The 21349-nt window shown below is 66.5% G+C and overlaps 1 protein-coding gene across 37 annotated transcripts in view; it reads left to right on the top strand.

The window, feature by feature from the left end:
* The window catches only part of NCOR2 (nuclear receptor corepressor 2), a 161648-nt gene that overhangs the window by 79048 nt on the left and 61251 nt on the right, over positions 1–21349 (top strand). For 31 of the 37 annotated variants that reach the window (XM_070066061.1, XM_070066057.1, XM_070066071.1 and 28 more), the window contains 5 exons: positions 4523–4575; positions 11484–11550; positions 16493–16665; positions 16737–16830; positions 18817–18995. In XM_070066061.1, the coding sequence (XP_069922162.1) occupies positions 4523–4575; positions 11484–11550; positions 16493–16665; positions 16737–16830; positions 18817–18995 (566 nt within the window). The remainder of the gene's footprint in view (positions 1–4522; positions 4576–11483; positions 11551–16492; positions 16666–16736; positions 16831–18816; positions 18996–21349) is intronic. The other 6 variants (XM_070066065.1, XM_070066092.1, XM_070066068.1 and 3 more) reach the window with 1 other exon arrangement.

Raw genomic sequence — 21349 nt, forward strand, 5'->3', positions numbered from 1 at the left:
GCCCAGGTGAGAGGCCGGGGGACGGGTCTCAGCCGCCAGGACCTCAGTTTCGTGGTGAGCAGTCGGCAGCGTGGGGCTGTTTGCCCGTTTTGTGCAGGAGAGCTGCCCCCAGTACTGGCCACTGGGGAGCAGTGAGCTGCTGGCCCCCAGACCTGCTCAGGAGGCAGAGATGGACGGCAGGTGCTGCCCCTCTCTCCCTGGCTGGACTTCCCACCAGGACTCAGCCGGGGCTGGGCTGGGGCACTGGCTCCTCGCGCTGGGCTGGCCCCAGTCCCGGCTTCGTTGGGACGCCGTGCACGTGGCACACAATGCCCCCAGTGGCTGTAAGCAGCCACCACCTCAGGTGCCTGTCTCCACCGCAGGCCTCTGTGTGCGGACCCCCCCCCCGCCCGGCAGCATTGGTGTTACCTGGGCCAGGGTCTCCAGGTTGTCCCCTGGCGGGCAGACTGGGCCTTCCCTCTGGTCGGTGGCCCCCTCCTGTGCATGGGCCACGTGTTGTGCGTCTCCTACTCCTCGGGTGCCGGGCACGCAACCGCCCTGGGCTGGACGGGCGTTTCGCCCTGGGCCAGGTGCCCGGCAGTGCATGGCCGGGCCGCGTGGCGGCACCGTGTCTGCCTCGTGAGCAGCCTGGCTGGCTGTCCCATTTTTCCGTTCCCACCAGGGAGCTGCTGCTTGCCTCAGTTTCCCCTTTTGCCGGATGCGGGCAGCAGGGCCGGTTGGTTGAGGCTGAGGGTGAGCCGCTGCTTGCCCGTGGGGACCTGGCTCCCCTGGGGACTCGAGTCACAGTGGCCTGACCCTGCAGAAGGTGACTTGGCTGTCCCCCGTCTGCGGGCGTGTGGGGACTGGCCACTGGTCCCACGGGGCTGCTGTGGTTGGGTGTCCCTCGGGCAGGGAGGGGCCCGGAAACCATGGCCCCCTCCCCACACTTCTGCTGTTCAGAAGTCAACCTTCCTAAAGGGCCGCAGGCCTGGACACGGCATCCTTGGCGGCCGAGCACCAGGACGCTTGTTGGCTGGGGCCTTGGCCACCCTCCCTCCAGGGCCCGGCTCGCAGGAAGGACGCAGCCAGTGCCTCTGTCCCATGGCCAGGTCGTTGGCCAGGTCGTTGCCCAGGGCGTCAAGGTCGCAAAGAAAGGAATCATAAGTTAAAGAGCAGAAGGGCCATTCCCCCGGTTCTCCCTCGCCTGCCCCTTGCTCCGTCTCCGGGGCCTGCTGGGGTCAGAGCTGGAGGCCCGTGAGTCTCAGGGGCCCGAGGGGAGGCAGGGCTTGAGGGATGGGGCCCGCTGAGCCCGTCGGGAGGGGGCGTCTGCTGGCCTTGAGCCCTGTAGCCCCCAGACTCCCCCAGACTTTGCGGGGGAGAAGGGACCCGTGTTCAGCTGCGAGGCAGCCACGTTTGTGGTGTCTGGTGGCTTGGTGCCCTTTGGTGGGGACGGAAGGGACTCACAGGACGGGGCACCGTGGCTGAGGCCTTGCCCGTTTTCTGGGCCTCAGAGAGGGCAGTGTCTTGTCGTGGTCACACAGCAAGCGACAAGGGGCAGGGTGTGGCCAGGCACACAGTGTGTCCAAGGTGGGACAACTCAGGGTTGCACTCACTGCAGGGGCCCCTGTGTGTGCCCCCCACCCCCACCCCGGCCCTGTGGGGCTGGCCTGGTGCTGCTCACCCAGGGGCTGGGGTCTCGGGCTGCAGATTCCTTGCACTCATGGCCTGCGGCGTGGCCAGGGGCACTGCCAAGGCGAGGCTTCCTGGGGCCCCCCCGGCTCCTGCCCACGGGCGCAGTCCCTGTGTGAGAGCTTCGGTGGAATTTGTGCCGCAGAGGCGGCGGCAGCCAGGGCCATGGGGAGGCCCCGCCCCCGTGCAGCCCCGACTCTGCCGGCCACCCCTCGGTCCCTGCTGCAGCTGGGGTGGGCGGAGGGTGTGCTCAGAGCGGCCGGCCCCTCTGCTTTGAGTCATCCGCTTCCTTCCTGTGCGGAGGAGTTATTTTAAGCATGTGGTGTCACTGCGGGGTTGAGGCCGGGGCTGACGCCTCTGTTGCTGCCCGCCGTCCACCTGGCCCTGCCGGCTCTCTCCGTCACCGCGGCTGGCTGGAGGTCAGGGCCATGGCGCTCCCCGCCTGAGTCACGGCGGGGCCTGCCCCTGCCCCGGGCTGCACGCCGCCAGTGCCCTCGGTGTGCCCTCAGAGAGGGCCAGGGACAGCCCGGGGCCTCCCTGTCCCCAGGGCGGCCCCACTCAGGAGGGGGCTCAGAGTGGCCTTGCGGCCACGGTGTTGGCTCCTGCCCCTGGTGCCAATGCAGCCCTTGGCCCGGGGAGCTGCCTGGCCTCCGTGCAGCCCCGTGCAGAGGGCGAGGTGGGGCTGGGGGACTGTGTGGGCCCTGGTCCCCCCCTGGCCACACTGTGCCTGCTGGAGTTGAGTCACTGCCCCTCTCCATGCCCTGGCTGCTTTGGGGGCCATATCCAGGATGGAGCAGAGCATCTGGGCTCGGTGGGGCCCCGGCCTGGCTTGCCTGGGGGAGGGGCCGTGCACCTGCAGGGTGCTCCCGGGTCTTCCCCTTGAGCCACTGCAAGGGGCCGCTCGCTCCATCAGGACCCTGCTGGCTGCCTGGAAGCCCTGGGTCTCCTTTCTCTGGCCCTTCCTATGCAATGGAAGCCCGGGCCCCCTGCCCAGCCCGCCGAGGTCTTTCCACCCTGTCCTGGCTCCTGCGGCCAACTCGAACTCTTTAAAACCCAAACAAGGCCAAGTCACTACCAAGTCTGAGTTTCTGGGCTACTCAGCAAGGCAGGTGCTCTGTCCTGTGCCCATTTTCCAGATGAGGGCACTGAGGCCCCAGGCTTGGAGGCCCTTGTCGGATCTGGCCTGTGAACCAGGGCTCGGCTGTGCCGCGCTTGGGGCCGGGTCTTTGTTCTGCTGGCCTGAGTCAGCCAGGGTGGGGGCTGGGCATCTTCCCAGGGCCCTGGGGCTCCTGAGGCTGGACGTCAGCCCTCAGGGGCCAGCAGCCCCCTGCAGCGGTGTCTCCCCGGGGGCCGTGCCCTGGGTCTGACCACAGGCTCTCTGCTCTCCACTTTCACTTCTCCTTTCCTGTTCAGCCCCACGGTGGGGGTGGGCAATCCTTGCCCCACTTCGGCCGAGCACCTGGGGCGGGCAGCGTGACCCAGTGCGGGGAGAATCCCTCCCTGGCAGCACTGGGTGACGTCGGCTCGAGAGAGGAGCTGGGCCCGGAGCTCAGCGGTCAGTCACGAGGTGGGGACCTCGCCATCACCAGCCCCGGCTGCCGAGGCCCACCTGCCCGTGGAGGACCAGGACTGGGTGTGGGGCTGGGAAGGGGTGGGGCCTGGGGTCCCAGTGCCCGGGTGGCCCTGGCCAAGCGGCGGGGAAAGGCTCCAGGGTGGGCCTCCTGTGTCCCTTCTCGGCCCTGCCCAGAGGCCCAGGACGCTGCGTCGCTCTTTCTCGTTCTCGAGCTCCCACACCCTGTACCTGTCCGCCGCGCCGCTGCAGCGTGCGTGGGCGAGAGAGTGTGCGATCTGCCCCCCCGCCGGCGCTGGGCTTGAGAGGGGACCCTCCCTCGAGCTCGGGTCTTGCAGCCTGGGCCATGAGTTAACTCCCCACCTGGGCAGCGGATGGCCCTTGAGCCAGGGCTCCTGTTGTGTCACGGGGCAGCAGCCACGTTTGCTCCCTCCCCTGCGTGGACTCCGGCCGAGTGGCTCTGTGGACACAGCTCACACCCGGCCTCACCGCTGGCCTCAAGGCGGCCGCTGCACTGGGCCCCATGGTGGCTCTAGCTTGGCGGGGAGAAGCAGAAAGGCAGGACTCGAAGCCCCGGCCAGGGAGTGGTTGGACGTGGGTGGCGTGCCGGAGCGCAGCTCTGTGGACGTGGGCACCCTCAGCTAGAAAGTGGTGGGGCCAGCGTTTGGCCAACTGCCGTGCTGGGTCCCTGCTCACAGCCCGTAGCTTTGAGGCCCTGGGGAACTCACTCCGGCCCTCACGCTGCTGTCCAGCCCTGTCCTCGTGGTGTCGCAGCTGTGAGCCAGGACGAGCTCCAGGCCCTTAGTGGTGCCTGTGGCAGGGGTGTCCAGCTGGCTCCTGTCTCCTGTGGTGCCCAGGGCGTGTGTGGGGGCCAGGTGAGGGCGCAGGCCCCTCCCACTGTGGCTCTGGGCTCCCCAGACGTGGCCGGGTTCTGGACTTCATCTTCACTGGGCAGGAGGGTGCAGCCACACCTCACAGGGTTTGGGTGGGGCAGGGGGTCTCCATGGTGCCTCGAGACAGATCCGGTGGCTGGGGTTGACCCCGGGGGGAGTGTGGGCTGCGGCTCCTTCCAGGCCAGCACTGCCCAGCACCCCCCAGGGCAGCCACCATGGCGGCGCCCACACAATGCCCCGTGTTCCTGCTCACAGAGGTTGGCAGGCAGCCCGACGCTCAGCCCCGCAGATGTGCCCTGGTGCCTGGGCCTTGAGCCCCGCAGCTGGGGCTGCCTGGCCCCTGCCCACGCTCCCGCCCGGCTCTGACATGCCTCTCTGTCTCGCCCTGCAGCCGCTGTACAACCAGCCCTCCGACACCCGGCAGTACCATGAGAACATCAAAATGTGAGTGCTGGCGGCGCCGTGGGGCTGGGGGGCGGGGCTGGAGCTCTGGGCCAGGCAGGGTCTGGGATGGGGCTCCGCAGACCAGGTGCAGGGGTGCAGGGGTGCGAGTGGTCCCGTGAGGCTTCAGGAGACAGACATTGGGCTGGGGAGGTGGAGCGTGGGCATCCACGTCCCGACCGGGTGGACGGGAGCCAGCCAAGGTGCTGGGGTCCCATGGACACCTATGCGGGGACACAGCCCTGCCGGGGCAGCTAGCAGCCCTGACACAGGCCCAGAGGCCGATGTATCCCAGGGACAAGAGTCCCCATCACACGGATGCTGGGAGGGGAAGGAGAGGTAAGTGCCGCGGTCGGCACCAGGGCTGTGCTAGGCACGGGGCGCTGCGGGGGGTGGGGGGGTGCTGGGAGTGGACTGGCGTTCTCCGGGGATGCATTAGTAGGCGCGGTCTGCTCGGCTGTGGAAGGGGTGTGACGTCACGTGGTCAGACAGGAAGCTGCGGTCAGAGGGGCTGCGTTGGCCCGTGAGGAGCACGTGGCTGTGCACGGGGCGGAGGTGAGCGGGAGCCAGGCTGGTTCGCCGTCCGAGTGTCCCGGGCTGGTCACTGAGGGCGCAGGCGTTCGTGTGCTCCTGGAAGAGCAGTGTTTGGTGGTCAGTGGTCAGTGGTCAGTGCAGCCCGCCTGGTGATCCCAGCTGCTGTGCATGCTCCCAAACCCCGGTGAGGGCCCAGGGCTGTAGTGGGAGTGACCCGACCCTACAGGCATGGGTGACCAGCCTGGCCACACTGCCAGCGATGGCCAGGGCAACCTGGAGACTGGCCTAGGGGCCTTTGGGCCCCGAGCCCCTGCCACAGAAGCCTTGTGGGGTCAGTGGCACTGCCGTTCTCAGCTGCGGCCAGGAAGAGGTCGCAGGTTGAGGGCGGGAGGCCTGTGTGGGATGCGGTGCACCCAGCACTGAGGCTGTTCACGTCAGCCCCTCCTCCGACATCCTAGGCGGGTTCTAGCACTTTAAGGGAGTGGCGTTTTCAATGGAATAACGTGAGTGATCTCTAGAAATAAGACAGCACGGAGTCCAAGTGAGAGTGGAGTAAGACGCCCACACGGGTGACAGCGGGTCCAGCAGATGGGACCAGACTTGGGGTGGGGTAGCACAGAACCACTCGCCATCCCATAATCCTCCCTGCAGAGGGGTGTTTGCCCCGTGCTGGATCCCAGGAGTCGTGTCCTAGGGTAAGCCCTGCTCGCTCTGCAGCAAGTGGGCCAGTGCGTGGGGGAGCAGCACACCTCTAAGGGAGTGTCTTGAACTGCCCGGTCCTCGGCGTGAGGGGCAGCATGGTCGTCCTCAGCTCAGTCGCTTGCAAAGTCTCCACGAGGCGCGGGGACGGCGCAGGGGTGGCTGAGGGGAGTCTCGGGCCGAGCAGTGGCAGCCGTGTGGGCCTCTAGGGCAGCCGCGGCCTAGCAGGTGGAACGGGCTGTGCAGAAGGCCTGGGGCTGTGTGGCCAGGGCGGGGTGGGCTGGACCTCGTGGACCAGCTAGGAGGCTGGGATTGTGAGTTAGCTGTGCCGCGGAGGCCGGGAGGGAGGCTTGTTCCAGCAGGCGGTGGCGCAAGCGGCCACCCGGGGAGGGGACCTGGGCAGGGGCTATGGGGAGGGCCCTGCAGGAGCTGCTGGGGGTGAGGTGTGGAGGGCGAGGGCCGAGAGGACCAGGGAGGTCAGGGTCGCTGTGTGGGAGGGGGAGCCAAGACGAGGGTGGCCAGGTTGGGGGACACTAGCAAGGGTTGCGAGCGGCCGGAGGCTGGGTGCCTGAAGACGTCTCTGAAGTGTGTGGGGGACGCCCCATTCATGCCACCCCAGTGTGGCCGCTGCTGGGGCCGGGGGCAGCGAGGCCTGGGGCTGGGCTCAGAGAGCTCTGGTCTTCGAGACTGTGTTGTGGCCCTGGAATCGCTCTGCCCGAGTCCTTGCAGGAGGTCGCTCGCTCCCAGTGTCCCAGTGTGTGAAATGCGTACGTGGGGATTTGGCAGTCACCGTCTGCCCCCGTGTGCCGAGCCTGGGGCTGGCCCAGAGCAGGTGCGCATGGCTTTGCTGCTAAGGGATGGGACCCACAGGGCTGCAGAGCCGGTGGTCCCACAGGTATTTATGAGGTCTGTGCCTGCCGGCGCTGTCCTGATGTCTCCGTGTGTGGGGGACACCATGTGGCCTGTGCGGTGTGACAGCTGTGACAGGGTCGGCGGCTTGCGTCCCCGGGCTGCTCCGTGGGCTCTGCTGCCACTGCTGTGATTGCGCTGAGGTGGGGGTGGTCCCTCCCCCGGGACTTCGCCTGTCACTTTAATTTCTCTGTGTCTGCGCGCAGGCCCTGGAGCTAAAGTTAATTTCACGCCTGGCTTCCTGCGGTGCGGGTGGCGGGTGGCAGGACATGTGGGAGTCACCTGTGCTCGCTGCCGGCGCCTGGGCTCTCGCTGTGTGGGCACCTGCTGCGGGGCCCCGGGGAGGGACGGGTGTGGGCCCCCACCCGGCGCCCTGTGCAGCCCAAACATGATCCCGTGAAGGGGGCTGGGGCTCAGGCCTGGGGCCGCTGCCAGTTCTGGCCATAAGCTCAGCCTCCCTGGCCAGGCCCAGCCCTGCACTCCTCTGGGCCGGCGGCCGGCAGCCAGTCAGGACCCGGGCCGTGGTCCACAGGTCCCCTGTGTGCTGCCTAGGAGGTCCGCGGCACCAGGGCGCTTCCCCAGGGTCACAGAGCCCGCCCCGGCCCAGCGGACCTGCTCCTGTCCTTGTCCCCTCGTCCTGCCCCAGTGTGGATGGCAAGATGGCGCATCCCGCCAGGAGGCGCTGTGTCACGGCCTGGTTCTGCAGGACCCCAGAGCGCCCCGTGCACGCGCTCGCCCGGTGCCTCCCGCTGCTGCTCTGCCGGCCCCTGCCGGGCCCTCGCCGACACTTCTGGACAGAAAGCTCGGCCAGAATATCGTCCACAATAAGCTGTTTGCGTCTCTGTTGCCAGAACGCTGCTTGGAACAAAATAAACACTCAAAAGTGTTTGCCAGGAGAATGTTAAACAAGCGGACCTCAGCCAGGAGTCAAGGGCGCTGCAGACCCAGATGGACGCCGCCAGGGGCGGGGAGGAAAGTTAGCGAGGGGCTGGAGTAGGGAGTGGTGGGGACTGTGGTGACCGAGAGCTCAGGCCCTTGGGGGGTGGTCCAGACCTCAGATCCCAGCCTGTGGCCCTGACGGGGGTGGCCGATCGTCTGGTGTTTTGAGAGAAGTCTGGAGTTGGGCTTTAAGTGCTGGCAATGGGGACAGGTTTTCTAGAAAGCACCGCAGTCCAAACACTGGTGCTGGCCAGCGCCGGCGCCCGGTGCCAGCTGCAGCCTGCGGACCTGACATCTGTCCCCTTTGGCAGTGGCAGGCGGTCTCCGGGTGCCAGGCACCGTGCTCGCTCTGGAAGGAAGCTCGGATCAGCCGGGGAGAATCTGCGCCCTGTGGTTGCTGCCCGTGGCAGTGAGCGGCTGCCACGGGCAGGACTGTGTGGGTGCCGGACCGCGTGGGCCTTTTGTGGAAGACTGAGGTGCTGGGCCGTTCCTGGGGCTGCTGCCCGTGCCATACACTGGGTGACCCAGCGTCCTCGGATGGTCGGGGCCAGGATTCCGGGCTGGGCAGGCCCCAGGGCGCTCCCTGCTCACCTGCCTCGGGGTCCACGGCTTTCCTGGCGGTCCGCGTATTGCCGCGGCCTCACTGTCCCCATCGCCCCCCACTTCCCATGGCGCCGTCCTCACCAGTCTGTGCCCCAGATTTCCCTTCTAGATTTTTTTTTTTTAGATAAAATTCTTTATGTGTTTCCTTTTAATTGGAAAGCAGGCAGAGACAGAGACAGAAATAGATCTTCCATCCACTGGTTCTCTCCCCAAATGCCTGCCACAGCCAGGCTGGGCCCGGCAGAACCAGGAGCCTGGAAGGCCATCCTTGTGGGCGGCGGGGCCCAAGCATGCGAGCCGTCACCTGCCGCCTCCCAGCGGGGACGAGGGCGGACTCCAGTGCCCACCCTACAGAGGTTTCCCCTCTGTAGGTCCCCGTGCCCGCCTTGTCTCGCTTGCCTTGCTGAAGGTCCTGTTTCCCAGTGAGCTCCCGCCTGGAGCGGCCGGGGGTGACACGAGTCCTAGTGGGGTAGGCGGCAGGAGCCCGCGGCATCGGAAGTGAATGGCATCTGTCCTCACCGTGCGTTTTGGGTTTCTGCCCTGCACGTCTGGAGAGCTGCAAACGGACTGCAGCAAACTCCCGCAGAGCCTGCGGCTGTCCTACGTGCCCAGGAGACGCCCCCGACACAGCAGCCCAACCGCAGGCGTGCTTGGCGTTTGCCAGGCTTTCTGCTAACATCCGCTCCCTGGGCCAAGATGCCACCTGGGTTCCCACGTGGCGCCGAGTCCCTGTGTCCTGGCCTGTGGCCGTGTCTTGTTTGTCAGGATTTCGAGTGGGGTCAGGCTGGTCAGGGTCTTGTTGGGGGCCGCCCCGGAGGGCTGGTGGTGTTTTGTGGAGCGAGATGGGGTGGGTGTGTGGGGGCGTTGGGGAAGAAGGCTGCACCTGGGGCATGGCGCCATCCACCCAGTCGCTGGCTGTGGCTGTGTCTGCCGGGGACCCCTCCTGGACCCTGGCCCTGGCGCGGGGAGAGCGGAACTGAACCTCCTGGAGGCCCGAGGGGAGCCCTTTGCAGGCTGTGCTGGGGCCGCCTCCCTGCCCCCGTGACTCGGGTGCTGTCAGGTACCTGGAGGCCGTGCGGCCTCCCCGTCTCCTTACAATCTCCACGGCCGCCCTCGGCGCGCGGCCCGGCCGCGGCAGCCGCGGTTTCTCTCCGGGTTCCTTGGGCATCTCTTCGTTGGGCCTGGGGGGAAGTTTCCCCTCCCCCATTTATTTGTGCAGTCGTTTGTTTACATCAGCGTGGACGCGCGCCTCGTGTTACTCTGGTCCGCGATCCGGGACGAGCGCCGTCCATCCTGCCTCCCAGGCCGTCCCAGCTCGACAGGCGCGCGCTGCAGGTCGGCTCCTGTCCCTTGGCTGTGTTTGCCTCCCCGCGTTTCTCCAGCTCTTTACTTGGAGAGGCTCTGGGCTCCTCGTGCGGGCTGCTGGCCGGGTCCAGGAGTCCGCCATAGAAACGGAGACCTCGCGGTGGAGAGCCGAGCCAGCGCGCTCACGCTGCTGCCAGCGCCGCATCTGCACCCTCTCGGCTCCCTGTCTTTTGCATGAAAGTCCAAACCCTGTCCTGCGTCCACGCTCACCGCCCTGCCCAGTCGGCCTCGCTGACGTGGCTTGTGGAGCCAGCGTGTGCACGTCTGCCTGGCAGCTGTGCTGAGCCCGTCCCGCCGCAGGGCCTTTGCACTTGCTGTGCCGCCCTCTGCATCCAGGTCCCTCCCGGCGGCCCTCCTGGGGTCCTGGAGCTCAGCTCCCGGCTGTCTCCTGGAGGCCCCGGCACCTGATCCCAGTGCTGGGCACTCTGCAGCCCACCCTGCTCGATTCTCCACCCCTCCCCCAGGCTCCCCAACCCAATGTTCTCCCCGTCTCTCTAGGCACCCCATCTTCCAGCCTCCCCCCACCACCGCTGGTCTCTGCAGCATGCCCCCATCTCTCCATCCCTCTCCCTGTCTCTCCAGCCCACCCCCTGGTCTCTGCAGCCCACCACCCCTTGCTTTCTCCAGCCTTTCCCCCTCCCCAGTCTCTCCAGCCCACCCCTCCCCTAACTCCAGCCTCTTTCCTTCCCCTGTCTCTCTCCCCTACACCTCTAGTTGGGTCCCTGCACCCAGAGCTGTTGCCGATGGCCAGCATGGCCCCTGTGAGCAGCGCCTCCCTGAGGGCCAGGGCTTGGTCTGTCCGGCCCCCTGCTGTGTCCCCAGCGCAGCGCCCAGCTCAGTACCCAGGGCCTGAGTGGCGGAGACGAGTGGGTGACGATGTGGGTTTTTTGGATGAGGAACTGAGGCGTGGAGAGCTGAGATTTGCTCGGAGACGCCGTTCTGTGGAGCACGGGGGTCCGGGCCCCGCCTGCGTGACCCAGGCCCTCAGCTGTGCTGGCCGCGTGCTGATGTGAGTGGCAGAGCCTCAAGGTGGGGGCCCCCAGGCAAGGGGAGGCCCAGGGCGCTGCTGCTGATCTGAGCCTGCAGCCCGCACAGCGCGGCTGTGGCTCCCGGCTCCCGATTTTCGTGCTTTCTGTGGGTTTGGGGCACTGGCAATGGGGGAGCCGGGAGCTGATGGCACTGCAGGCCCCAGATGGTGGGCGCAGGCCCCAGGACGCCTGTCGCGGCCCTGCTTTGTGTCGGGGAGGAGGGACTGGGGTGGCCCCGTGGCCTCTCTGCCCCGGCTCTCCTGCCCCTGGGTCTCGAGCCGCCTCCCTCTGGACCCTGTCCCTCCCCAGGCTCATGTGTCCCTCACCTTCGGCCTCCTGGGCCTCTCTGCCCCTCCCTGCGATGCTGCCCCTCTCGGAGTGCCCGTGTCTTCCCCCAGAAGAGCCCACTGCCCCGGCGCCGTGTGCGGACCCGTGATTGACCGTGTGGCTCTCACGGCGCCCGCGCAGCCCTGAGACCCTGGCTCTGCACAGTGCAGGGCCGGGACCATGGGCTCAGACCTGCTTTCCTGGCCCGAGGCTGAGGTGTTTCTGCGTGGCCATCTCCCCCAGCCGCTGACGTGTAACACGGATGGGGTATGGGTGCACGTGGGGGCTGGGCGGGGGCAGCAGCCACAGGCCCCTCGGCGCCTCCAAGGTCCCAGCCTACATGTTGCGGGGCCAGAGGGGGCACGGCAGCAGGGTGTGGGTCACAGAGAAGCAGTAGCGGGGTGAACGCAGGGAGAGTGAGGGCAGGGGACAGGACAGGGAGAGCCGGGGCGGCGGGGGCTGGCCCCTGCGCGGTGCTGACCTGCCCTCTGCTCTGCTCTGCTGCAGAAACCAGGCCATGCGGAAGAAGCTAATCCTGTACTTCAAAAGGAGGAACCACGCGCGGAAGCAATGGGTACGTCGGGGCTCCCAGGACTCGCTGCTCAGCCCCTCCGCGACTGGGTCCCCGGGAGGTCCAGGGACAGAATGGAGGCCACGTTTGCCCCAGGCCAGCATGGCGCAGGCTGTCACGGCGAGGTCTGGGTGGGGGGCCCAGCACCTCCTTTCCAGTTGGAGCAGAGGAAAGCACGCGTGGTCTGAAGGCCTGGGGGCACGGGCCAGAGGACTGGCAGGGGCTTCGAGGGGGCATGGGGCTGTGAGCCAGGCGGCAGGGCCCCAGGGAGCTCCGTTTGTGGACCAGGAAGATGGAGAGCAGCCAGGAGGCCCGTTGGCCTGCGTCGGCGGGTGGAGCCTGCGTCCCAGCAGGAAATGGTGTCCGTGTCCTGTGTCTCAGCCCGCAGGTGTAGTGCGGATGGGGAGCCGTGTGCATCATTCACTCGCGGGAGAAGGGGTGCCTTCCACTGCCAGGGAAGCAGGAGCGGGCTCAGACAGACAGGGAGGGGACAGTGGCCGGGGGGCGGGGCTCAGGCGTGGCTCGCTCAGGTCCTCCCGTCTCTGCTGTGCCCAGCCCGTGTGTGAGGACATGCATGGGATTCTGGGGCAGGTGTGTGTCCACTAGATCCAGAGAGAGCCGCCCATCCTCACACCGGCCCCCAGGGCAGGGGCAGCTGCCCATCCGGGGGCCCTGCAGGGAACCCTGGCTGTGTTCAGCCCATCTTGGCCTCGGGTAGGCGCGGGCGAGGCCCGAGCCACCAGAGGTTTCTGTGGACAGATGTGGGCTTCTCTCGGGGGAGGCCCCGGCCCTTGCTTGGCTCTGCTAGGGGGACGGGGGCTCCGAGGTGGTCCTGCTTGGTGTGTCCTGAGCACGGACCTTGCTGGTACACAGTAGGCGATGGCTAAGTGCTGATTGCCCAGAAATGGGCACATTTGCTTGCAGTCACTAGGCACCTACTGTACGCCAGGCCCTTGCTGAGGCTCAGGCCCTGTCCACGCTGTGCAGTCATTGGGCGCCTGATGTGTACAAGGCCCTTGCTGAGGCTCAGGCCCTGTCCACGCCGTGCAGTCATTGGGCGCCTGCTGTGTGCAGGACCGTTGCTGAGGCTCAGGCCCTGTCCACGCCGTGCAGTCATTGGGCGCCTGCTGTGTACAAAGCCATTGCTGAGACTCAGGGTCTGTCCACGCCGTGCAGTCATTGGGCGCCTGCTGTGTGCCAGGCCCTTGCTGAGGCTCAGGCCCTGTCCACGCCGTGCAGTCATTGGGCGCCTGCTGTGTGCAGGACCGTTGCTGAGGCTCAGGCCCTGTTCACGCCGTGCAGTCATTGGGCGCCTGCTGTGTGCCAGGCCCTTGCTGAGGCTCAGGCCCTGTTCACGCCGTGCAGTCATTGGGCGCCTGCTGTGTGCAGGATCGTTGCTGAGGCTCAGGCCCTGTTCACGCCGTGCAGTCATTGGGCGCCTGATGTGTACAAGGCCCTTGCTGAGGCTCAGGCCCTGTCCACGCCGTGCAGTCATTGGGCGCCTGCTGTGTGCAGGACCATTGCTGAGGCTCAGGCCCTGTCCACGCCGTGCAGTCATTGGGCGCCTGCTGTGTACAAAGCCATTGCTGAGACTCAGGGTCTGTCCACGCCATGCAGTCATTGGGCGCCTGCTGTGTGCCAGGCCCTTGCTGAGGCTCAGGCCCTGTCCACGCCGTGCAGTCATTGGGCGCCTGATGTGTACAAGGCCCTTGCTGAGGCTCAGGCCCTGTCCACGCCGTGCAGTCATTGGGCGCCTGCTGTGTGCAGGACCGTTGCTGAGGCTCAGGCCCTGTCCACGCCGTGCAGTCATTGGGCGCCTGCTGTGTGCCAGGCCCTTGCTGAGGCTGCAAGGACTCGAACGTGCGCAGTAGGAGCTCACGGCTGGGTGCCCCCCGTGCTCCCTCTGAGCGTTTCTGTGCGGGTGGCCCTGTGAGTGGCCGTTCAGTCGAGGAAACTGAGGCACAGAGAGCTTATGTGACAGCCCAGGTCACTGCTGGGAAGTGGTGGGGTCAGGATTGGAACCCAGGCCCCCAGCCTCCCGAGCCCGTGCTCTGAGCTCGCGCAGAGGCCCTTCCCGTCCGTGGGCTTGGGGCAGAGCACGTGGTTGCTAAGGAGTGCAGGGCTGCTGTGGGGCAGCCGGGAGCAGGGCACATGGGGCGCAGCAGGGCGGGGCTGGGGCGCAGCAGGGCGGGGCTAGGGCACATGAGGCGCAGGACAGGGCACATGGGGCACAGCAGGGCGGGGCTAGGGCACATAAGGCACAGGACAGGGCACATGGGGCACAGCAGGGCACATGGGGCGCAGCAGGGCGGGGCTGGGGCGCAGCAGGGTGGGGCTAGGGCACATGAGGCGCAGGACAGGGCACATGGGGCACAGCAGGGCAGGGCTGGGCAGGAGGTCCCTGCTGCAGAGAGGGGGCGTTGGGGGACGGGAAGCTTCCCACTGCATGCCAGGGCCTTGCAGCTGGGCGGCAGCACCCGGGGCCCCCAGGTTGAGCAGATGATAGTGGTGACCAGAGGCCCTGGGGCTGGTGACGGGCTCGTGGAGTTAAGAAACACAGTTAAGAAATAGTCATTGAGGACCTGCCTTGTGCCTGGCAGGTGATGCTGGGTGGGGGAGCCGGGCAGGGCCGGCTCTCAGGGTCAGGTGATGAGCAGGGCGGCAGGCCGAGGAGCAAGCAGGTGCAAAGGCCCTGTGGTTGGAGCCAGCTTGGGCCACAGGGGACAGTGTCACAGGCAAGGGGTAGAGATAGGGATCGGATCCCCGGAAACATTCACATTCGTGCTGGGGTCACAGAGGGGCACTTGGTTTCTTCTTAACAAACAAATGTGTTTTTAAAATTTTTATTTGTGACAAAGAGGGAGAGCTTCCACCTGCTGGTTCACTCCCCAAATGCCCGCAACAGCCGGGGCTGGGCCAGGCTGCGGCCAGGGGCCAGGCTGCGGCCAGGGCCAGGCCTCCGTCCAGGTCTCCCACGTGGGTGCAGGCCCGCTGCTGGAGCTTGAGCAGGAAGCTGGGCTGGAAGTGGAGGAGCTGGGACTTGGACCGGGCGCCGAGATGGGAGGGGGCATCCCCCGTGGTGACTTCACTGCCGCACCAGATGCCCGCCCCGGTCGGCGCCTTCTGGATGACTGACCTGAATTGAAGTTTGTCTTGTAAGACCTCCGGTTGTGGGGCTGGCCATGGTGTAGGAAGTAAAGCGGCCGCCTGCAGCACCGGCATCCCATATGGGCACTGGTTCGAGTCCTGGCTGCTCCTCTTCCAGGCCAGCTCTCTGCTGTGGCCTGGGAGGGCAGTGGAGGATGGCCCAAGTGCTTGGGCCCTGCACCCGCATGGGAGACCAGGAGGAAGCTCCTGGCTCCTGGCTTCAGATCAGCCCAGCTCCGGCCGTTGCGGCCATCTGGGCCGTGAACCAGCAGATGGAAGACCTCTCTCTCTGCCTCTGCCTCTCTATAACCCTGCCTTTCAAATAAATAAATCTTTAAAAAAAAAAAAAAATGAAAGACTTCCGGTCGTGCAGAGCAGCTGAGAGGGTGAGGAGCACTTGGTGCCGCCTGCCTAGGATCCATCCAGCTCACGTGGGCTCGTGTGGGCGTGTGTGGCGGTGGGGACGCTGGCTGCAGAGGCCCCGCCTTCCAGCTAGTCCCCGTCCCTCCCTCCCCACCAGACAGGAAGGAGTTCCCGCCCCCTCTTCCAGGGCTCCTCCTCACACGCGTCTTCTACTAGGGAGTCTCTTTTGCCGCGTCCCTGCTTGGGGCGGGGGTCCTGGGCTGGAGGTCAAGGCTGCAGGGTGGGGGTGGGGGTGAGGCTTGAACATCCCAGATGGCTTGGAGGGGTCTGTTGTGGGGGACAAGGCAGAGCGTCGGACTTGAAGGAGGGGCAGAGACCAGGACCGCTGAGAATCCTGGCGGTGGTGGGCTTTGCTGCCACATTGGGGGTGTGTGTGTGTATGTGTGTGTCCGTGGGTATGTGTACATGTGCACATGTGTAAGTGTCCGTGGGTGTGTGTGTGTGTGTCCATGGGAGTGTGTCTGTGTGTCTGTCCGTGGGTATGTGTGCGTGCATGTCCATCCGTGGGTATGCGTGTTTGTGTGTGTCTGTTCGTGTGTGTGTGCATGTGTATGTCCATCTGTGGCTGTGTGTGTGTGCATGTGTGTGTCCATCCATGGGTATGTGTGTATGTATGTGTGTGCGTGTATGTGTATGTCCGTCTGTGGGTATGTGTGCGGGTTTGCATGTATGTGTGTGTCCATGGGTGTGTGCGTGCATGTGCCCATGGGTGTGTGCATGCATGTGTGTGTCCATGGGTGTGCGTGTGCGTGTATGTGTGTGTGTCCATGGGTGTGTGTGCATGTATGTGTGTGTCCATGGGTGTGTGTGTATGTATGTGTGTGTGTCCATGGATGTGTGTGTGCATGTGTGTGTGTGTCCATGGGTGTGTGTGTGTATGTATGTGTGTGTGTCCATGGGTGTGTGTATGTATGTGTGTGTGTCCATGGGTGTGTGTCTGCATGTGTGTGTGTGTCCATGGGTGTGTGTGTGCATCCATGGGTGTGTGCGTGTATGTGTGTGTGTGTCCATGGGTGCGTGTGTCCATGTATGTGTGTGTCCATGGGTGTGCGTGCGTGTGCATGTATGTGTGTGTCCATGGGTGTGTGTGCATGTATGTGTGTGTCCATGGGTGTGTGTGCATGTATGTGTGTGTCCATGGGTGGGTGTGTGCGTGTATGTGTGTGTCCATGGGTATGTATGTGTGTGTCCATGGGTGCGTGTGTATGTATGTGTGTGTCCATGGGTGTGCGTGTGCGTGTGTGTGTGTGTCCATGGGTGTGTGTGTGTGTGTGTGTGCACGTGTGTATGTGTATCTGTCGTCTGCCCACGGGGCCTCGGCGTGCGCGGGCCGGAGCCGTGCCGAGCGCCGTCCCCGCTTCCCGCGCTGGTGCAGGAGCAGAAGTTCTGCCAGCGCTATGACCAGCTCATGGAGGCCTGGGAGAAGAAGGTGGAGCGCATCGAGAACAACCCGCGGCGGCGGGCCAAGGAGAGCAAGGTGCGCGAGTACTACGAGAAGCAGTTCCCCGAGATCCGCAAGCAGCGCGAGCTGCAGGAGCGCATGCAGAGGTGAGCGCGCGCCCGGCCCCGCGCCCGCGCCCGCGGGGGCTCCGGTCCTGAGTGTGTCCTTCGGTCCCCAGCAGGGTGGGCCAGCGGGGCAGCGGGCTCTCCATGGCGGCCGCCCGCAGCGAGCACGAGGTTTCTGAGATCATCGACGGCCTCTCGGAGCAGGAGGTGAGTCCCCGGCCGCTGCAGTGCGGGAGCTCTGTGGGCTCACCCGGGACCAGGGTGTGCGGGGAAGCTGTCTCCAGGCCCGCAGGGTGGAGTGCAGAGAGGATGTGGGCTGGCAGGTCGAGCCCAGGGGCTCAGCTGTCCCGCCGGCCCCAGTGGTACAGCCGCAGGGGGGCCGGGGGCACACACGCACCTCGCTCCACCCCCGCTCTTCCTCCTGGGAGCCAGCGGGCAGGGGTGCCCGAGAGAGCAGTCCCAGGCTCCACTCCTGGCGCCCAGAGCCTGGCGGGCTGGGGGCACCTGCAGGGGCCAGCGGAGGACACTGAGCCCCTCAGCGTCCCGGGAGGGGTGCATCTCACGGGACCCTCGTCCCTCCCAGCTCGAGCATGGCCCCGTACCCCCCCGCCCCGCACCTCCCCAGCCTCCCTTGGGCTCAGTCAAGGGTGGACCTTGGCCTGGGCCACTGGGCCCAGCGATGTCAAGAAACAGACTCCTGGGGAAGGGGTTGGCCTGAGCCTGCCCCCTCCTGGGTCTTGTGGGCCAGGCACCCAGGGTGACGTTGGGCCACCCACGCCCAGCACCACGGCTACCACGGTGCCCCGGTGAGGACCCTGTCCAGCTGGCTCAGCTGCAGACGGTTGGCTGTTTACATTGGGAGGGGTCCAGGTGAGAGAGAATTAAAGCCCACCTCCTTCCTCGTGCCAGGCACCTCCAAGCACTGTGGGGTGAGGGGTGGCCCTGCCCCGGCACTTCTGGTAGACGGTGCCGCTCCCCGTGCTGGTGCTGAGCCGGGGCGAGCGGCCAGTTTAGGTTGCAGGGGCCTGGCTCTGAAGCAGGCTTGCTGGTTATTTAAAATTTTTTTTTTTTCACTTTTGAACTTCCTGAGATGTGTTAAGTGGAACTGCGTCCAGGCAGCAGAGACCACGGCCCACAGCCGCCAGCCCTGGCCCTGCCCTTGGCCGCGTGTCCCGCCGATGCTGTGGCTTCGTGGGGTTCTGCAGGGGTGCTGGCAGGGCCTCCTTGGCACTGGCAGCAGGAGGAGGGCAGCGCCCCCCTGTGCATTCCAGGCTGATTGTCACACGCGCGCCAGCGCACAGGCCCCTCCGCGGGTCCCAGCTGCGTGGAGGGAGCGAGGTGTGGGCTGCAGGAGGGTGGGGGCCCTGATGTTCCCTGGAGAATGTGGAGGAGGGGCAGGGCAGGGGGAGACGCTGTCCTGGGCACTTCTGGTGTGTGAGCACGTGCCCAGTGTGGACAAGCCTGGGCGGCAGGCAGTGCCTGCGAGGGGAGGGCGGGGGCCCGTGGGGCCGTCTGCTGCGGCCGGGCCTGGGCTGCCGCTGTTCCTGCATCTCTTGGGGCAGCCCGGGAAGGTCAGAGGCCAGGCACTGGGGACTGTGGGCACGTGGTGAGCCCAGGGCCCTGGTGAGGCTCTGCGCCCGGCTGGGGTCCTGGATGTGGAGTGAAGGAGTTGTGTGCGGGTGGCAGGTGGCCGACCTTGGCCGCACTGAGCCCTCCAGCGATGGGTGACTGCAGAAAGGGGGGTTGCGTGGCCGCGCAGAACCTCTCGTGGTTGTCATGACGTGCTCCGAGCCAGTGGCCATCACCCCTGCCGGCCGCAGGATGGCCCCGGTGGGCGCTATCAAAGGCGGTGGATCCAGATCCGGGGCTGGGCTGGGGTGCAGCACGACACGGCCCCATTGTCGCACCAGGCTGACCCCGCTCCGTGTTTGTGCGGAGGCCCGCCCCCCCGCCCCCCCACCGGGCAGTGCACGGGCCAGGCCCCCATGTGTTTCCCGCCTGCTGGCTGGGTTTGCAGCCGTGGCCCCGCGCGCCCCCCTTGCGGCCGATGCTGCGTGAAGCTCATCACTCTCCCCTTTCCCTTTACTTCTGCTCTTTCCTGCCCGGCCCTCGACGGCCGTGCCCGCCACGCCGCCCCCGGCCCCCGGCCCCCAGCCCCCGGCCCTGCCTGCTGCCCTCTCCGTGTCCCCGCAGAACCTGGAGAAGCAGATGCGCCAGCTGGCCGTGATCCCGCCGATGCTGTACGACGCCGACCAGCAGCGCATCAAGTTCATCAACATGAACGGGCTCATGGACGACCCCATGAAGGTGTACAAGGACCGCCAAGTCACCAACATGTGGAGCGAGCAGGAGAAGGACACCTTCCGGGAGAAGTGAGTCCTCCGCGGCCGGGGCGGAGGCGCGGGGGTCCGGAGTCGGGGGTGCGGGCGCGGCCCGGGCCCTCGGCAGCTGCCGGCCGGCCTCTGCCGCCCTCTTCACGTGCCGTGCCTTCCGGGGCCCCGTTTCCAGCTAAGGTGCGTGGATGTGAGTCTTAGGGGGGCGCCGTTCAGCCTGGTGCAAAGTGCAAGGTGGCCCCCACGCGGGACAGGGCCGAGAGTGGCGGAGCAGGCGGCCCCCGTGGCGCCCGGTTTGCTTTTGACTTTGAAGGTGGCAGCTTGTGGAGTGGCCCCAAGCCCAGCCTTGCACCAGTGCCTTTGGGAGCTTGTGCTTTTGTCGCTCTGTCCGTCCTGCCAGCCCGGAGAGCCACACAGCGTGCCCATGGTGGAAGGGAGGATGAGCTTTGGCGGGGCAGAAAACGGAACTGGATTTTCAAAAGCGAGGCTGCAGGGGCTGCTCCTGGCCGGGGTGCAGGGGACCGAGGAGCCCCGGTTCGGTGGGGGAGCGGTCCATAGTTACGGCCACCTGCAGGCTGGGAGACCTCCCCAGTGAGGACAGACGGTGGAAACCAGGGCAGGGACAGAGGCCGCAGTGTCGGGGCAGGCCAGGGCTGGTACCGGTCCCTGCCCGGGGCCCATCCAGCTCCCGCTGAGCACCGACACCCCTCCCCCCCGGGAAGGCTTCCCCCTAGAAGTGACTCCTGGTCCTGCACCTTGGCAGGGTCGGAGCCCAGGCAGGTCAGATGGGCTCGGCCCCAGCAAGGCTGGCGTGGCCGCCGGGCCGGTCCTGGGGGCAGGGGCAGTTTTTAGAGTGGCCTCTGATAAGATCTCCAAGGTGCACGGGGAGGGAGAGGCCTGGGCTCCCGAGCCCTGGCACGCCCAGGCCCAGTGCCAGGGAGTGCAGCCTGGTGATGCTGCCCAGGGACCCCGATGGCCTTGTGACAGGGACACACGTGCGCTCACGCCGTTCCCACCCAGAGAGGTGATGCGGTGGTCGGTGACCGGGCCACTGCGGCAGGCGGCAGGCGGCAGGCGGCAGGGAACTGGCTGGTGTGCCGAGTGTTTTCATATATGTCTTCTAGGGAGCTCTCTGCGGCTTCGGCTGTCCGGAGGCCTGGTGATTTGACACTCTGTTACCTTGGCAACCGCCAGTGGGGGGTGTTGCCTGGGCTGGGCCAGTGCAGTGTGGGTCCCGGGTGGCTGCAGCCTGGCTGCGTGTGCCGGCTGAGGAGCGTGGCTCCGGTTGGAGGTCTCAGGGCTGTTGGGAATCAGCCACATGTGCACCCCTCAGTGCCCCCTCTGAGCCTCAGCATCCTCGCCTGTGAAATGGGCACAGCCACACGGCTGTCCCTTGGTATCCCAGAGGGAACACCCTCCGCCCGACACTCACATCTGCCGAGAGCTGCGGCTGCTCCGGTCCCTGTGCGGAGTGGCCGGTGCAGGCTGAGGCCCCTGGTCTGAAATCTGGGGGCCAGCATGCTTTGGGTTTCCGGTTTTCTCCGACAGTGGAGTATTTGCACACGCGCAGGGTCCCCAGGGGGTGGACCCCTGCCCGGCATGAAATCCACATGTTTCACGGACGGGGTCCACGCCCAGCCCAGAGGCAGCTGGTTTTGTGTGGTGTTTTGTGACCCTGGGAAGGCAGGTGTGGCGTTTTCCACGGCGATGAGGAAGCTTAGCGTTTGGGGAGCGTTGCGGATTTCGTGGATCCGGATCAGGGCTGCACGGCTGTGTTTTGTGTGACCCCCGGCCCTCCCACGCACTGCAGGTCCTGCCCAGATGACTGGCGTCGGCTCCAGCACACCTGTTGAGGATGTGGCGTTAGGCTGAGGGCGGGGTGTGTGTGTGTGTGTGTGTGTGTGTGTTCGGGGCAGGCGCGGGTACTCCATGGAGTTGGTCTCCAGTGGATGCGGGCAGGGGCCCAGGTGAGCTGGGACCGATTCCCACATGTGGTTCTTGCTTGCTTTGGGGCCCATCCCTGCCTGGGGCTGGGGAGGAGCCGCTCGGGGTGGCCCCAGCTGGGCCAGCGCAGCCGCCCTGTGCTTGCTGCTTCCTCTGGGAAGAGAGGGAAAAGGCTGTTCCAGCGGCTCTGTGTCTGACCGGGGCAGGGCGGCGCCCGCGGGCCTCCTGCCCAGCCACCTGCAGCACAGGCAGGGCCCTTGACCCTGCGGCTCGTCCCCGAGGAAGGCCGGGAGGTGGAGGTCGTGGTGGTGGCGCGTTGTGGGGACGCCTGGGCCTGGGCCTCCGCCCGGCACCCCCAGGCCTGAGCAGGCCTTGACCCACATCCCCGCCCCTGCCTGCCGTCAGCCTGCTCCTCTGCCCTGACATTTCAGCCGCACCGCGTGGTTTCC

Source organism: Oryctolagus cuniculus, chromosome 21 (genome assembly GCF_964237555.1).
Source record: "Oryctolagus cuniculus chromosome 21, mOryCun1.1, whole genome shotgun sequence".
Taxonomy (NCBI): Eukaryota; Metazoa; Chordata; class Mammalia; order Lagomorpha; family Leporidae; genus Oryctolagus; species Oryctolagus cuniculus.